At 41.5% G+C, this 19,137-nt stretch overlaps 1 protein-coding gene across 2 annotated transcripts in view; it reads right to left on the bottom strand.

Moving 5' to 3' along the window:
- Positions 1–19,137, bottom strand: part of MRS2 (magnesium transporter MRS2) — a 34,531-nt gene that overhangs the window by 2,294 nt on the left and 13,100 nt on the right. Inside the window, exons 5-10 of one of the 2 annotated variants that reach the window (XM_060614670.3) lie at positions 16,359–16,532; positions 14,399–14,529; positions 13,845–13,961; positions 12,421–12,573; positions 12,061–12,178; positions 510–623 (exon numbers count right to left, since the gene is read on the bottom strand). In XM_060614670.3, coding sequence (XP_060470653.1) covers positions 510–623; positions 12,061–12,178; positions 12,421–12,573; positions 13,845–13,961; positions 14,399–14,529; positions 16,359–16,532 — 807 coding nt within the window. Of the gene's footprint in view, positions 1–509; positions 624–9,019; positions 11,335–12,060; positions 12,179–12,420; positions 12,574–13,844; positions 13,962–14,398; positions 14,530–16,358; positions 16,533–19,137 lie in introns of those variants that run through there. The other variant, XM_060614671.3, reaches the window with a different exon arrangement.

Below are 19,137 nucleotides of genomic sequence, written 5' to 3' on the forward strand. Positions count from 1 at the left end.
GTGTCTGTCTGAAAAGAAAAGCCCCTAGTAAAATGAGAACTACCTACCACATGAGGGAAGGACCATAAGACTTGTATCAGTATCTTACGTGTTTACTCCTGGTGTGAACAAGGAGTAGAAGGGGGAGAGAAAGGGTAAACTTATCTTGATGAGAACACTACATTTTCTACATTTCAATTGGGGTTATGACAAAGCCTGCGGCAGAATTGCTAACATCTGTCTAAATACATAATGCTCATCACAGCGCTGCACACAGAAGAAGTATTTCTAACTTGTTTACTGTGCCAGGCACTGTGCTAACAAGTACTTTACGTATATTATTTAACTCTCCCACTAGTACTTTAACTGGCAGATGGGGAAAGTGAGGGAGGCTTAGAGAAATTAAGTGATGTGTTCAGGGTTGCAGAGCCTGTGACCACGTAAGCCCAGGCTGAGTGTCTCGGGAGCCCAGATGTGACCCCTGTGCTGCACTGCTGCGCGCCAGACTCTCCACACCACACACCACATACCACAGGAGGCAAAGGAGCTTCGAGCTGTCGTCCGAGGAATGACAGCAGACGCCTCCAGATGAGGCCACTTCCCATAAACATAATTCCTGTAATCAGCCAAAACACCCTATGGTCCTAAAAGAGAACACAGTTCATTTTAATCACAAAAGGCTGGGTTCCTTAGCAGTAGAATTTCCCACACTACTCTTGCCCCAGAGCTTAAAAGAAGCCTCTTGTCTGTCCAGCTCCTTCCTGCAGGAAGGACCTAAGAACAAGCCTTGACTGCACCCAGAGACCCAAGAATCAGAAATAAATTAGAAGCAAAACATGATTTAAAAGGGCTTAAATATTTTAAAATCGGGGCGCCTGGATGGCTCAGTTGGTTAAGCTTCTGACTTTGGCTCAGGTCTCACGGTCTGGGAGTTCCAGCCCCATGTCAGGCTCTGTGCTGACAGCTCAGAGCCTGGAGCCTGCTTCGGATTCTGTGTCTCCCTCTCTCTCTGTCCTTCCCCCATTTGTGCTCTGATTCTGTCTCTCAAAAATAAATAAACGTAAAAAAAATTATTTTAATCATCTATAAGCCAAACATAACTCGTACTTTGTTTTCTTCCAGTCTTTGTTTACATACATACAAACCTGATTAGTTACACACAGAGAGTATACACACATTTTTTGCATATGGCTACAGTTCCCAAACTGTGAGCTGCGGTGTCCTGAGCATCACAACACCCCCAGAATATTTCAAGTTTTTAAGAGGAACACAGCGACATCTGCAATGTACTCTGAGAACCACCGGTAAGTTGTTTGACTTAACTACTTCATATAAAAATTGTCAGGTAACATCTCAAAAGCTACAACATAATCAAAAAACTTTTGGTCTAGTGATACTACGGAAAGACCCTAAGCATCACGGACCAAGGAAGTTTGGGAAGCTCCGACTTATACAATAAGTATTTCCCCTGTGATTTTCAGAATCGTTGTATTTTTGCAGTGTAATGCATCCATGTACAGAACCAGACTTGATGTTTACTATCCCACAGGGAAGGGATTCCATCTCTAGCTCTGTCAGTTGGTGATCAACCACAGCCTCGTCAGCTCCAGTGACCGGAGAGCTCACCTGTCCCCCAGGTAATTCCGTCACACAAATGATAAACTATCACTGTTAGAAATTCATACCATGCATGAAGGAGAAACCCACCTCCCTGGATGGAACAGGAACTCAGAGTTAGATATAAGCTATCAGGGAGACAAATGCTAAATGAGTTAACTTTTGTTAATGTTCACACGTTTTCTAGTCATCCAAAAAAAGAAAAAAGAAAAAGGCCCTAGTTTATTAAGTTATGTTTAATTTTTTTTTTAATGTTTATTTACTTGTGTGTGTGAGAGAGAGAGACAGAGTGCAAGCAGGGGAGGGACAGACAGAGAGGGAGACACAGAAGCCTAAATAGGCTCCAGGTTCTGAGCTGTCACAGCACAGGGCCCGATGCGGGGCTTGAACTCGTGAACTGAAAGATCATGACCTGAGCTGAAGTCGGACAGTTAACTCACTGAGCCACCCAGGTGTCCCAAGTAAAAGTTATGTTTAAATGAGACTTAGTGTACACGGATCACTACTATCTTTGCTGCAGACTGATTCAGTAATCCGCGTATGAATCAAACATCTGGGAATGCCAAAATGTGATACACTCGAGAGGTAAGCCAAGTTCCAACCAAGCTCGAAATTCCACGTGCTACTAAAATACAGAGAAACTGCATTTGGAAGATGGTGCAGTAGGAGGACCCTACGCTCACCTCATCCCAGGACACAACTGGACACAGCTAGACTCACGTTAGTGTTATTAACCCAGAAAACGACCTGAAGATGGGTAGAACAGACTCCGCAAATAAATGTGGAGAAGAAGCTACAGCCAAGAGGGCAGGGAGTATGGAGACAGGGTGGGGAGCTAAATGACAGTGGGGCTGTGCACAGAGAGAGGAACCTGCAGGCACAGAAGAGGGGAGAGAAACAGACCGTCACATGGGGGGCCTGCATGGGAAGACAAATCCACATAACACTGGCTTTGTAAACCAGAGAGGCTAAATTTTGTGAATTCTTATAATCAGCAAAACTTAAAACCTGGAATTTAAAAAAATCAGCAGACTCGGGCGCCTGGGTGGCTCGGTTGAGCGTGTCTCAATTTTGACTCAGGTCACGATCTCACAGTTCGTGGGGTCGAGCCCTGTGTCAGGCTCTGTGCTGACAGTGTGGAGCCTGCTTGGGATTTTCTCTCTCTCTCTCTCTCTCTCTCTCTCTCACTCACTCTGACTCTTTCTCTCTCTCTCTCTGCCCCTCCCCCATTTGTTCTTACTGTCTCTCAAAATAAGTAAATAAAATTAAAAAAATATATAACTAAAATCAATCAATCAATCAATCAATCAGCAGGCTCAACTTTGGGAGAGCCGAGAGGCCAAGAGGAAACTGAGTCCCTGCCTTTCAAGAGCCGACACGAGAAACAGCCCAGGGGAGATACAGCACAGAAGCAGCAGTGAGAGAGCGTGTCCTGGAGGAGTCTCCCGAAGGTGTCTGTCCCTCCGGGACACGCCAAACAAAGGAGCTGGCAGGTGCCATTTCCCTCCGCGCCCACAGCCAGGCCTGCCTCGGTGCCAGCACTGTGGTCTCCTCCCCCAGGAGACCCAACAAACCTTGAGAACACAGACACTCCTAGGCCCCGGGCACTCCGTGCATCCACACACTCCAGGGCAGGGGCCCATCAGAAGCGGCGCCCCCAAGCCTGGCTGTGTGCAAGCAGCCCCAGTGGGGCCAGCACCGCTCCAGAGTACCTCCTGCCCGGGGACAGGGGAAGGTCAGAATGTGGCCCCAGCAGTGGGCTGGGGGCAGAAAGCTGATCTGACTGCAGGCCCTGTCCGCCAATGAAAGCTTCTCAGGGGACAATGCTGGAAAGCAGCCTGCAGTTCGGTGCTACTGCATCTCTGACAAATGGCTGGTGTGACTCAACTCAAGCCCAAGGTGGCACCAGACTGGCCCACTAACACCACAGAGACCAAACACTGCCCAGAGTAGGCCAAGAGCCACTGCAGACAGCGGGACTGAAAGTAAACGTGGCCCAGACACAACAGTCAGGTGCACTCCAAACACACAGGAGACACCTCTGAAACGCCAGGTTTTGGTGAACAGGGGACGGTGTCCCGCAGGCACACAGGACCTGTTCTTTACAAGGCCACTGCCTTCAAAAGCAGGAGACATAGCTGACTTTCCTAATACATAGAAACAGACAGGGAGACAAAATGAGGCAGAAGGATATGTCCCAAATAAAAGAACAGGACAAAATCACAGCAAGAGACCTAAGCGAAATGGAGATAAGCAACATGCCTGATAGAAAATATAGGGCAATGATCATATAGTTACTGGACTTAAGAGTGGAGGACATTAGTAAGACCCTTAACAAGGACTTAAAAAGAACCAATCAGAGATGAAGAACACAATAAATGAAATTAAAAATACACTAATAGAATAAATGGAGGAAGCAGAAGAACATATCCATTGAGGACAGAGTAATGGAAAGTGATCGAGCTTATTAGCAGGTGAGAGAAAAACAAGTTATAAAGGAGAATAGACTTAGGGAACCCAGTGACACATCAAGTGTAATAACATTCGCAATGCAAGGATCCCAGAAGGAAAAGAGAAAAGGGAGAGCAAATTTATGTGAAGAAATAACTGCTGAAAACGTCAAGAATCTGGGAAAGGAAACAAACCCAGATCCAGGAGTCACAGAGACAGTCCAACAAAATCAACCCAGCAGGTCCACACCAAGACATATGGTAATTAAAATGGCAAAAAGTGGTGATAAAGAGAGGATATTAAAAGCAGCAAGAGAAAAGAAGAACATCAAATACAAAGGAAACCCCATAAGGCTATCAGCTAATTTTTCAGCAGAAACTACAGGGAAGAAGGGAGTGGCAGGATATATTCAAAATGATGAAAGGAAAACAATCTGCAGCCAAAATTACTCTATCCAGCAAGGCTATCATTCAGAACAGGAGAGATAAAGAGTTTCTCAGACAAACAAGTATAAGGAATTTATCACCACTAACCCAGCCTTATAAATGTTAAAGGGGACTCTTGGCAAAGACTGTGAGAGTATGAAAAGTAGGAAACACAAAAGCAGTAGAAATAAGTATATCTGTAAAAAATCAATCAAGGGACTCACAAAATAGAAGGATGTAAAGTATGACACCATATACCTAAAATGTGGGAGAGGAGTAAAGGATGGTTCAAACTAAAGTGAACACCAGCTTAACACAGACCGCTATATGCAGAAGATGTTATTTACAAACCTAATGGTAACCACAAATCAAAAGATGTTATTTACAAACCTAATGGTAACCACAAATCAAAAGCCAGTAATAGATATGCAAAAAATAAAGAGAAAGGAATCCAAGTATATCACTATAGAAAGCCAACTAATCGTGAGAGAAGAGAGCAAGGGAACAAAGGAACACAGAAGAACTACAAAAGCAACCATAAAACAAGTAACAAAATGGCAAAAGGTACATATCTATCAATAATTACTTTGAATGTAAATGGACTAAATGCTCCAAAAGACATAGGGTGACAGAATGGATAAAAAAACAAGACCCATCTATATACTGCTTATAAAACACTCGTTTCAGACTTAAAGACACTAACAGACTGAAGGTGAAGGGATGGAGAAACGTTTATCATGCACATGAATGTGAAAAGAAAGCTGGGGTAGCAATGCTTAGATGGAAAAAATAGTTTTAAAACAAATACTGCAACAAGAGACAAAGAAGGATGCTACAATAATCATAAAGCAAACAATCCAACAAGATATAAGAATTGTAAACATTAACGTACCCAACATGAAAGCACCCAAGTACATTAAACAGTTAATAACAAACATAAAGGAAGTAATCAATACAATAATAATAGTAGGGGACTTTTAACACCCCACTTACATCAATGAACAGATCATCCAAACAGAGTATCACTAGGGAAACGGTGACACATCGGACTAAATGGATTTAACAGATATATTCAGAACATTCCATCCTAAAACAGCAGAATACACATTCTTCTCCGGTTCACATGGAACGTTCTGCAGACCAGACCACATATCAGGCCACAAATCAAGTCTCAAAAGTCAAAAAGACTGAAGTCATACCACATATCTTTTCTGACCACAATGCTATGGAACTAGAAATCAGCCATAAGAAAACAATCTGGAAAGACCAAAAACACATGGAAGTTAAATACCATGATACTAAACAATGAATAAATCAACCAAGAAATCAAAGAGGAAATAAAAAAAAAAAGCTACAGAGACACAAATGAAAATGAAAAACCAATGGTCCAAAATCTTCAAGATACAACAAAAGTGGTGCCAAGAGGGAAGTTTATAGCAATACAGGCCTACTTCAAGAAGAAAAATCTCAAACAATGTAACCTTACATCTAAAGGAACTAGAAAAAACAAAACCCAAAGCTAGTAGAAGGAAAGAGCAGAAATGAAATAGAAACTAAAAAAAAAAAAACAACAACAGATCAATGAAACCAGGAGCTGGTTGTTTGAAAAGATCAACAGAATTGATAAACCTTTGGCCAGACTCTTCGAAAAAGAAGAGAGAGAGGACTCAAATCAGAAATGAGGGCACCTGGATGGCTCAGTGGGTTGTGTCCGACTTTGGCTCATGTTGTGATCTCAGTTTGTGAGTTCAGGCCCCATGTCAGGCTCTGCACTGACAGCTCAGAGCCTGGAACCTGCATCAGATTCTGTGTCTCCCTCTCTCTCTGTCCCTTCCCTGCTTGTGCTCTCTTTCTCAAAAAATAAATATTAAAAGATAAAAATTAAAAAAAAAAATCGGAAATGAAATGGGAAATAAGTGGTGTCACAGAAATACAAAGGATTGTAAAACAGTATTATGAAAAATTATATGCCAACAAATTGGACAACCTAAAGAAATGGATAAATTCCTAGAAACATATAACCTCCCAAAACTGAATCAGGAAGAAATAGGAAATTTGAAGTCCTATTACCAGCAAGTAGGACTTATTCCTGTGATGCAAGGGTGGTTCAATATTCGCAAATCAATCAACATGATACATCACATCCACAAGAGAAAGGATAAAAACCGTACTGATCATCTCAACAGATGCAGCAAAAGCATTTGACAAAGTACAACAGCCATTCATGATAAAACCCTCCACAAAGTAAGTTTAGAGGGCACATACCTCAACAAAATAGTCTGTATACCGGAAAACCCAATAGCTAATATCATCCTCAATGGTGAGAAACTAAGAGCTTTTCCCCTAAGATCAGGAACAAGACAAGGATGTCCACTCCCATCACTTTTATTCAACATAGTACTGGAAGTCCTTGGCTCAGCAATCAGACAACAAAAAGAAATAAAGGCATCCAAACTGGTAACAAAGAAATAAAACTTTCACTATCTGCAGATGATATGATACTATATGTAGAAAACCTGAAGGACTCCACCAAAAACCTGCTAGAGCTGATACATGAATTCAGTGAAGTTGCAGGGTACAAAATCAATGTACAGAAATCTGTTGCATTTCTCTACACTGATGATGAAGCAGCAGAGAAAGAAATTACAAAAAGAGCCCATTTACAATTGCATAAAAAAAAAAAATAAGCTACCTAGAATAAACCTAACCAAAGAGGTGAAAGATCTGTACTCTGAAACCTATAAAACACTGATGAAAGAAGAAATTCAAGACGACACAAAGAAATGGAAAGACATTCCATGCTCATGGATTGGAAGAATAAATACTGTTAAACTGTCTATACTACTCAAAGCAATCTACACATTTAATGTAGTCCCTATCAAAACACTGACTGCATTTTTCACAGAGGTAGAACAAACAATCCTAACATTTGTATGGAACCACAAAAGACCGCAAATAGCCAAAGCAATCTTGAAAAAGAAAAGCAGAGGTGGAGGCATCACTATTCTGGACTTCCAAGTTCTATTTCAAAGCTGTAATAATCAAAACAGTAGGGTACTGGCACAAAAACAGACACACAGACCAATGGAACAGAACAGAAAGCCCAGAAATAAACCCACAAATATATGGTCAATTAATCTTTGACAAAAGAGGCAAGAATATGCCTCCTATGGAAAAAGATGGTTTCTTCAACAAATGGTGCTGGCTCAACTGACAAATAAAAGGATGAAATTGGACCCACTTTCTTACACTATACACAGAAATAAGGTCAAAATGGATTCAAGACCTAAATGTGAAACGTGAAACTATAAAAATCCTACAAGAGAACACAGACAGTAACTTCTTTGGCCACAGCAACTTCTTTCAAGATAGGTTTCCTGAGGCGATGGAAACAAAAGCAAAAATAAACAATCAGGACTACATCAACAGAAAAATCTGCACAGCAGAGGAAACAATCAACAAAACTAAAAGGCAGCCTATGGAACGGGAGAAGATATTTGCAAATGACATATTGGATAAAGGGCTAGTATCCAAAATATATGAAGAACTGATCTAACTTAACACCCAAAAAACAAATAATCCAATTAAGAAATGAGAAGACATGAACAAACATTTCTCCAAAGAAGACATACAGATAGCCAACAGAAGAGACAACATGAAAAGATACTCATCATCACCTATTATCAGGGAAATGCAAACCAAAACTACAATGAGGTATCACCTCACACAGGTCAGAATGGCTAAAGCCAACAGCACAAGAAACAACAGATGCTAGAAAGGATGTGGAGAAAAATGAACCTCATGCACTGTTGGTAGGGATGCAAACTGGTGCAGCCACTGTGGAGAACAGTGTGGAGGTTCCTCAAAAAGTTAAAAACAGACAACTACCTTATGATTCAGCAATCACACTACTGGGTGTTTACCCAAAGAATACAAACACGCTAATTCAAAGGGATACACGCACCCCTATGTTTATGGCAGCATTATTTACAACAAACAATGGAAGAACCCTCAGTGTCCATCAATAAATGAATGGATACAAAAGATGTGTTTTTTTACACACACACACACACACACACACACACACACACACACACACACACACACACACACAGAGTCAGTCATGAGGCACCTGGGTGGCTCAGTTGGTTAAGCTACCAACTCTTGATATTGGTTCAGCTCATGATCTCACGGTTGGTGAGATCAAGCCCTGCATCGGGCTCTGTGCTGACAGTGTGGAGTCTCCTTGGGATTCTGTCTCCCTCTCTCTCTCTGCCCCTCCCCTGCTTGCACTTTCTCTCTAAACAAACAAATGTTAAAAAAAAAAAAAAAAAAAAAAAGAGAGAGAGAAAGACAAATACCATATGATTTCACTCATATGTGGAATTTAAGAAACAAGAAAAGGGGGGAAAAAGAGATAAAGTAAGAAACACACTCTTGTAGAGAACCACCTGATGGTCCCCTGAAGGGAGGTGGGGGGAGGATGGGGAATAGATGGTGGGGATTAAGGAGTGCACATGTGATGAACACTCGGTGATGTGTAGAAGTGCTGAATCACTATATTGTACACTTGAAACAAAAAAAAAATCTCCATTTGGTAACCATCACAGTAATATTTGATTCAGGCATGAATTAGTTTTTGGTCAAGTGACAGATGCAAAAACCAGAGGGTGAAAATTTGAAGAATGACAGGATTTTTACACAGTCTCAAAGTATCTCCCTCTGAGACATTTCACTCCACAGACAGAGTCACTTCGCAGGAGAGAAAGTTGGCAGACACCTCCCTAACCGATGGTCCCAATAACGGGACAAACAGACATCATGTGCTTCCTGATGGGACTCAACGTAAGAACATACTGACAATGCATAACCAGAACCTCAGGACAAAGAAAGGCTATCAAGGGTCAAATAACGAATCTTTTTCTTAGTGAGTGTCATGGCCATGAAAGACAAAGATCAGAAAGCTGGTCTCCATTAAGAGTCTCAGGAGACAGGGTAACTATGTGATCCAAGGTCTTCTAAGAGACAAAGAGCAGCACCGAGACAAAAGCCTAAATCCAAATAGGGTCCGCAGACTGTAAAACAGCACTGTTTCAATGTCAGTTTCCTGATTTTGACATCTGCATTGTGGTTATATATGAGAATGCCCCTGTTTCTAGGAAGTATATACTGAAAGGTATATAGTGAAATATTTACAGGTGAAGGGGCATCACATGTGTTGCTTACTCTCCAGTGGTTCAGGAAAAAAGGCTGCACAAACAGATACAATGACAGAGTGAATGTGATGTAATGTTGGTGTTTGAAGACACTGCATGAAGGCTCTATGGGAATTCTGGGACTATTCTTGGAAGATTCTAAAATTATCTTAAAAAGAAAAAAAACAAGAAGTTTTTCCTATTCTTCAGGATCCCCAGAGACAGAATTTGTAACGGGTGAGGTACTGATCCGAATCTTGTTGTGTGGGAACCAATCCCCCCGAACCACTCACCTCTCATCTCAACGGGGCGGCTCCACACTGAGGACCACACAGGCCAGGAGCTACCAGAGGGGACCGCACGGACCGGGAGCTATCACAGAAGAATTCTAAAACTCCTGGCCTCAGAACAGATGCCCAGCACACCTAAAATAAATCCAAACCCTATCCGGCTCTACAAAATCACCACGATCTCCCACCTGTCTACTCTGTGACCTCCTTCCCTACCTCTCTCTTCCTGACTCGCCTTCTCTTGCCCCTTCCGGCCTTCTGCTCCTTAAAGAAGCGCAGCCCATCCCTGCTGCAGTCAGTACGTGTGCGGCCCCCTGTGCCTCGCGTACCTTCCCATAGACCGTCCCACTCTGTACGGTCAGCTCCTCGGAAGGACCTTCCCTGACCAGCCCATCTCCTCATCTCACTTCCTGTGAGCATCATCCTTGTGCCGGGCTTTTCTTTCATGGCACTTCTCACCTAACGTACTACATGTCTATTTCTATGCTCTCTCCTACTGTCACGTGACCCCTACGTGGGCAGGGACTCCCTGCTGTTTCCCCAAGGCTGAAAGCAGTGCTTAGTATGTAACAGGCACCAAAACGGTGTTTAGAGGATGAACGAATAAATGGACTGCATTTATTTTTCTTTACGTCTCAGTACAAGGAGAACTAAAATGACTAACACTGTGCCTCGCTGATGATTGTCCTTGGAAGTGACAAGTAAGCTGAGACCTGAGAGGAAGTAGGAGCCAATCAGGCAGAGGAGGTGGGAGCTGAGGGAACGTGTGTGGGAGGAAGTGAGCCTGTACAGAAAGATCAATGCAGCATGGACAGTGGGGCCGAGTGGTTGGCTCAACGTGCAGACGAGGGCACACACACCAGGAAGAGTCCTGCAGCCCAAGGAGCCTGGATCTTTATTTAAGGGCAATCAAAAACCACTGGACAGTTTCACAGAAGAGTGACCACCAGATGTGCTTCTTTTACAGGCCACTTTTTAGAAGCGGAAGTGTCCTGATGAGACAGGACACCGGTTGGACAAGGATGACAGGGAAAGAGACAGAGAACGACCTTACAGATTACATAGGACATGGAGCCAAAAAGAGTGCTGAGTGCGTATTCAGATTATTTTCTGGAAATCTCACAGTAAGGTATTTTCTGAAAATACAAGGCTACGATGATATGAAGAACTCTGGCAGTTTAGTGTTGCATTAACGTGAAAGTGCAGCCAAGTGCAAAGTACAAGTCTCGGGCTCAAATCCTAACTGTTACTTTATAGCACTGAGCCCTTGAGCAAATTACCTCAATTTCCTGGGCCTCAGTTTTCTCATCTGTAAAGTAGGGTAACGCTTCCATCTTCAGAGCTGTGACTTGACTGAAATAAGCAAGCTACCAATGCCTGGCACGTAAGAATTAGGAAAAAAGTCCTTCATTAGCATGGCCTCTCTGTGATTCTGAATTACCGCCACCTCATGGCAGGACCCTGCAGGGGCACCACCTCACAATCAATCCCGCACGGGCACCACCGCACAGGGGGATCCCGCATTACCGTCGCCTCATGGTGCCACGCCGCACAAGCACTGCCTCACGGTGCGATCCGGCATTACCGGAACGACATGGTAAGACCCTGCGGGCTCACCATCGCATCACGTGACCTGCACCACGGTCTCCTCACGGTGCGATCCCGCACTACCCGCACCTACGGCAAGATCCTCCGGGAGCACCATCTCACTGTGCTCCTGCATACCAGAGCCCCACAGTGGGATCCTAGAAGAGCACTGTGCACGGTGTAACATTGTTTTGTCAAACCTTTCCCACGCGTGGTTCCAGGTTTCAAGAAACCTGAGGTAACCTAGGCTACAGTTATATTTCCGTTGTAACAGGGGCTAAAAACACTGCCTGAATTTTGAATGAATTAGACTACACATTTTAATTCACTAGGGGTGCATGCATTTTAAGACTCTTCTTACAATCCATTGTATTTTTTTAAGATTTTATTTTCAAGCAATCTCTACATCCAACGTGGGACTCGAACCAACCCCCTGGGCGCCCCTTAAAATCCATTTTAAAAAACGATCTTCAAAACATAAAAAATAATCCCTAGCTTATTGAAATGCAGTCTCACCTCTTCAAGAGAAGATTCTAGATTCATTCCAAAAGCAACTCCCATTAGTCCAAAGAGTGAAAGAGAGAAGGTTCCCATGGTCAACTGCAGGTTCAGCCTCATCATCACATTACGGTGGCTGGAGAGGAGAACACGTACTTGGATGAGAAGGGCCCGCTAGCCATACAGCAAATCCACGAAATAATCTATTGGAGGCCACACAGATTAAATCTATACCTTAAAAAGAGGACATACTCCCATGTGGCATTTATAGATGATGATGTAACTCCTCCCAAAATGACAGGGCCTTAAAAGCTTTATCACTTTAGAATTACTTTAAAAGAAAATATTTACTGACTGATTTATAGAATGCTTTCTTACCTGTCCAGATTGATGAATATGATACTCTGTGAATCATCGATCAGTGCCCTGAGTTCCCGAGCTGCATTGGAAAGATCCTCCGCTAATCGGTAGTAGTTTTCCAACAGCAATTCCATCTCTTCTGCATGGTCGATTCCTGCACTGCTCTTTTCACTTCAATTAAAAGCGTTAATGTAATTAACATGCCCCCAATGCATGCATCATACATTCATACCAAAAACTTCCTGATTTTGTATACAATATTCAGCTACCGATGACAAAACTGGCCTTTGTCTTTTCTTTTACTGTGATGGAGGTCAGTCTGTGAGTGGCTTTGTCAGGCGACCCCAAGCACTATTAGACTAAGTGGGGCGGGGGGCGAGGGGGCACAGGTCCTATCCCTATGCAGGATAGCCGGGTTCACTGTATTCCAGGGCCCCAGTTCACAGGATTCTCACGCAAATATGCACTACCACCTATAGGAAAATCCAGATGTGTAAATGCTGGTGAAGGAGTGCAAATTCGTGCAAATCAGGTAAAACTAAAAACGAACATAGCATTTCCTTTCCAAGATAGATACCTAATGTTATTTTCATATAGGAAGAAAAGTGTTCTTGAATGATGTCAATAGTTATTTTGTGAGCCTTTACTTATACTCCCTACCACCCTACCATAGGGAATAAGTAGGAGTGAAGTGCTCTGTGCAAGACACTTACAAAGTATATTAGACACAGACTGGCCTAATAAGCAAAGCAAATAAAAGTGTGTTCAAGTTCCTGCCATTATATCTCTCTGCTATAATAGCCCTTTTAATCTTAATTTTTCCTTTTTAAAATATAGGTAACTAATGTCTCAAAATGCTTTAAAAAATCTGTACAGACTGTGGAAAGTATGGACGTGACAAAGATGTCTCTGTTAATTTCTAAAACTCATCTACAAAGAACAAAAAAAATATTGAGTACTTCAAAAGTAAACATTTAACTTGAGTGTGCATAAGGAGAGTAAATGATTTCTAATTTTGTAAGAGACAAAAGATTCATAAGATAAGCGTTTTTACACTAGACAAAAGATACAGAACATATGTCCATGTCTTCCCCTCCTTCGCCGCCATCTCCCCATCCCCACGTGAATATTTCCCTCTCTTCCACTGTGCTCCCTAGGTTGTCTGGGTAGATGTGTGGGCCACTTTGGTGGCCAGTCCCTTGAAGATACAGGTAATGGTGTGTTTATACTCATCGTAGACCAGCACAGTGTGCACTCAATATATCCTTGTTACACTGAATAAGATGCAATACATATGGGGAAATAGTGAAACCACCGGGGATAAAAGGTGCCTCTATTTTCTGCTTTTCAGAAAAGGTTACGTTCTCTATGAAAAACCACCCTGAGGAAGACAGGTGACAGGTCCTACCAAAATAAGTAGCAAAGCACGACTACATACTCACAAGACTTGTGGGTCGCTCCACTTTGTCAGACAGAGCTCCTCCAGCCTCTCTTCTTCATCCAAGATCTCCAAAATGGACTCTTTGAAAATTTTGATGTCGGTTTCTAACTCTGACAGACTAGAAGAGTAGTTGTATAGAAATGACCAATAACATAACCTTACACATTTCACTACAAGAAAAGTGCCTTTTTAAAGTATCTTATCAAATTGATCACTTCTACATTGATGGTAAACACTGACTTGTAAAAAAATTTTGATATTTACCATGCACATTAAGAATCAATTCCCAAACCAAAAATACATTAAAAGACCCTAATGCAGCATTTCAGGCAAAACAGCTTTTCAATAAACATTAGCCCGTGTGCCCTTTTTAGCTCAACTTCCCACCTAGGCTACTTTCCTATTTTGAAGGCATGGAGAGTAAGTCGTTACCATTACCAAGACTAGTTGGTATTTTTAAAACAGGTAAGAAACATACTAATTTTGTATCTGAATTTATACAACGCATTTCACTGTTGTGTCTATCTCCCAAATAGGTAAATCACCTGTATTTACCTTTTGCCATTTTGTAGCAAGATGTGCAGTTTGCTTCTGTCTACAGAGGAATGTTTGGGATCCACTAAAGCTTCCAGTGTCTCAAGGATCAGTGGTTGCAAAACACTAAGTTTCCCCTGAAGAGTGCTGATCTAGATAACAACATGACCTTTCATAAGAATTAAAACAATCTTTTTAGAATACTCAGGGTCAGTGATCTATCTTCTGATTAAACACAAAAATCTGTAATGGCTGGGAACACGGTCACTGCTGGAATGCTGACTCTGGACAATTCAAGAACTACATCTACCAGGTTATGAGATAAGCACACGTGATGTTGTCACCCGGCTTGCACTTGGTCAACAGGGAATCAGCTCTCATACAATCTTCCCGCATAAACATTCATTATGAAAGGAACACAAGACTGATGGACTAAAAGTAAACCCGCCGTTCCACGGCTACAACACAAACTCTACAGTTGATAACCCATGCTCTCAGTCAACAGAATGCAGTTCAAAATTCCTACATAACAAATTCTTCTGAAAATCAAAACGTAACTTGGGACTTTAAAAAAACAAATCAGTGTCAAGTCAAAGTCTATTAGTCAGGTATATAGAAGCATGGCAGACATTCAGCAAGAAAGCACTGACAGAGCTATTCCAGTGGCTAAATATGGATATACGAGTTGGTACAGAGTATAAGAGAACTAAGCAGTAATTACTAAAACTAGTTAATGACATAAATCCCAGCATTTACTGTTGGTCTCAGCAGGAGAACCGAGAGCTTCCTCAGCCTACGTAACCTGTCACTGACCCCTGGCTGCACCTTCTCTTCTCTCCGTCCTCTGCTCCAACTAGTCACCATCGCATGGGCTCATACTAGCTTGAGCTCCTGCTTCATTAGCCCGGGTTGAGTGGGAGATGCAACCATTTCCGGCTCCCTCAGTACAGCAGGGCAGACGAGAGAGAAGGGACCCAGGTTCACCCGGTCCTCACCCCCCGTGCGTGCTCTTTCCCTGCTTCCTTCCCTCAGTCTGGTTAGCATGCTCCTAAAACTGTTGCATGCAGCCAGCTCCTGACACTAACCTGACTAACGAGAAGGACAGATAATGAACAATCTGTGGGGGCCTGGAGGCCAGTGACCACCCTTGTTCAGGGCCTGACAGGGTCTCCAAACACTCAGTGACTATCAACATAATGGGGGAGTCATTAGAAGAATTACACATGGCTCCTAGGTCAAACTACGTCTCAAACAGTGGCATCGCTAGCTGTCTCAAACAAAGCATTGTACAAAGAGTGATGTGGAAAGTATTAGAATGATCTGATGAGTGATCTGAGCTATAACATTTATCATGTATATGTGGTTTTACAATATACAATTTAGTTACAGAATAAAATGGAATATATTTAAAATTTTTTTGGTATGTTCTCTTGTATGATATTTAGGATGTTAAATATTTTGAATTATCACCCCTGAATACAGTTATCAACTCTGCACAAAGGACAGCCAACTTAAAATGTGCTTAAGGGAATGTCCTAATAGGACTCTTAAAGAAACTTTGTAAACTATACCTAGGGACCTTAGATCTATTTGACTGGGTCATATAGCTTAAGAATTAACTTCTTTCTCTATACAGGACCCTTAGAGATGTTTTTGTTTGGAGGCAGGGTGTGGTTAGGGAAAGTGCCATTGTGACAATACCAACTTTGTCTTAAACGAGACAAAGAACAGGGACACTCAGTCGGTTAAGCATCCGACTCCAGCTCAGGTCATGATCTCACAGTTTGTGGGTTCAACCCCATATCGGGCTCTGTGCTGACAGCTCAGAGCCTGGAGCCTGTTTTGGATTCTGTGTCTCCCTCTCCTTCTGGCCCTCCCCCCACTTGTGCTGTCTCTGTCTCTCAAAAATAAATAAATGTTAAAAAAATTTTTTTAATAAACAAGAACAAATTCAAGAAGCTAAATAAAAATATAGGCTTACCCAATATTGTAGGAGTGCTTCTATAGCCCTGAACTCAAAAGGTAAAGGGTATGTGACAAGTTGTCCTTCTCCAGCCAACTGTGAGGGGAGTTCCCGGAATAGCCATTGCTCTAAATTTAAATTACGATAATCTAGTATCAGAAGACACTCTGGAGTTATCACAGCTTTCAAATACTGTAAAAAAAAAAAAAACATATATATATACACAAACACATACACATGCATATATGCAAGTTATAGAGCTGCAGGAGAAGAGTAACAGTCATGAAGTAGGGTTTAATACTTTTTTAAACTTGGATTAAGACTAAACCAAATCATTGTTAGTTTTTTTTTTAAAAACCCTAAGATATACTTTTTAAAGAAAGGAAGCCTAAAATATATGTAAATCTTGATACCTCTAACCCTCAACAGAACTGGAATCAAACTACATATGAAGACTTACGGGTAATCATGAGAATAACAGGGAACAAAGAAAAGGTTTTCTTAAAAGTCATGTTTTGGTGGACTTTCATAATTGACTTAATCCTGATTAGTTTGGCTGAAATGGGAAAGCTGCCTTTTTAAAATGTTACCAAAACATATTAAGCTATGTGAAAATATAAAGACAAAACATAATCTTAATGCTGTAATTTAGAACACCATGAAATTAGAAATTTATTCTAAAGACTGGCATCCTTTTAGTGAGAAGAGTCATATGGACAGGTAGCCTGTGGCCACTGTATTAGTGACATAAAAACTAGAGATTTTTCACATTTTTTCCCTAACATTTTATGACATTTTTTATACAGAAAAGTTGAAAAATCACAGTGAACACCTACATGCATATCATTTAGACTGTATAATTAGCATTCTGCTAAGTTTGCTTTATCACACACTTCTCCATCAAAGAGATAATTTTTTAAAAAATGATCAGGGGAAAGAGTTATTTTAATTCCAGTATACTTAACACAGTGTTATGTTAGTTCCAGGTGTACAATATAGTGACTCAGCAATTGTATATGTTACTCAGTGTTCATCATCATAAGTGTACTCTTAATGCCCTTCCCCTCTTTCACCCATCCCCCCCCCCTCTCCACACTGGTGACCACCAGTGTGTTCTCTGTAGCTAAGAGTCTGGTTTTTTGGTTTGTGTCTTTTTTACTTTGTTCATTTTTGTTTCTTAAATTCCACATGAGTGAATACATATGGCACCTGTCTTTCTGACTTTTTTCACTTACCATTACATTCTCTAGCTCTAACCATGTCGTTACAAATAGCAAGATTTAATACTCTCTTATGGCTAGTATTTCATTGTGTGTGTGTATACCTCACTTCCTTTATCCATTTATCTACTGATGAACAGCTGGGTTGCTTCCATAATTTGGTTATTGTAAATAATGCTGCTATAAACATAGAGGTGCATATATCTTTTCAAGTTAGTGTTTTCGTTTTCTTTGGGTTAATACCAAGTGGTGTGATTGCTGAATCATAGGGTAGTTCTATTTTTAACTGTTTCAGGGATCTCCATACTGTTCTCCACAATGGCTGTACCAGTTTGCATTGCCACCAATAGTGCACGAGGTTCCTTTCTCTCCACATTCTCACCAACACCTGCTGTTTCTTGCATTTTTGATTCTAGCCATTCAGATAGCTGTGAGATAATATCTCACTGTGGTTTTGATTTGTATTTCCCTGATGATGAGTGATGTTCAACACCTTTTCATGTGTCTGTTGGCCATCTGCATGTCTTCATTGGAAAAATGTCTGTTCCTGTCTCTGCTCATTTTTTAATTGGATTATTTGGTATTTTTGGTGTTGAGCATGGATTGGAGATAGTACCAGAAGTGCCAGGCCCTGGGGAACAAGGGAAACTACACTGCAGACACTACACAGGACCTCTTCTTCATAAGAACATTCCCTTCAAGGACAGGAGACTTTCCTACACACAGAAACAGGTAGAGATACTCATACAGAATGAGAAGACAGGGAATTTGCCCCAAATAAAAGAACAGGACAAGGCCATAGCCAGAGATGTAAATAAAACAGATATAGGTAACAAACCTGATGGAGAATTTAAAACAATGATCATAGGGATACTCAACGGACTTAAGAGTGGACAACATCAGTGAGACCCTTGACAAAGAGATGAGGAAACATAAAGAGATAAAGGGCTCAATATATGAAATGAGAAACATTTCGCTTGATGGAATAAACAGCAGGCTGAAGAAGCAGAGGAATGAATTAATAACCTAGAAGACAGAATAATGTAACCAAGCTATACAAAAGGGAGAAAAAAGAATTATGCAACAGGAGAACAGCCTTAGGGAACTCAGTGACTCCATCAAACATAATAACATTCGTATTACGGGAGTCCCAAAAGAAGAGACAAAAGGAGGTAGAGAATTTATCTGAAGAAAAATAGCTGAAAACTTCCCTAATGTGGGGAAGGAAACAGATATCCAGATTCAAGAGGCACAGAGAACTCCCAACAAAATCAACATAAGCATATCCACACGAAGACCTATTGTAATTAAAATGGCAAAATACAGTGATAAAGAAATAATATTAAAAGCAGCAAGACAATAGAAGACAGTTACATACAAAGGAAACTCCATAAGCCTACCAACAGATTTTTTTCAGCAGAAATTTTCCAAGACAGAGAGATGGCATGATACATTCAAAGTACAAAATGGGAGAAACCTGCTGCCAAGAAAGAATACTCTATCCAGGGGCTCCTGGGTGGTTTAGTTGGTTGAGCGTCTGACTTTGGCTCAGGTCATGATCTCACAGTTCGTGAGTT

Source organism: Panthera onca, chromosome B2, assembly GCF_046562875.1.
Source record: "Panthera onca isolate mPanOnc1 chromosome B2, mPanOnc1 haplotype 2, whole genome shotgun sequence".
NCBI lineage: Eukaryota > Metazoa > Chordata > Mammalia > Carnivora > Felidae > Panthera > Panthera onca.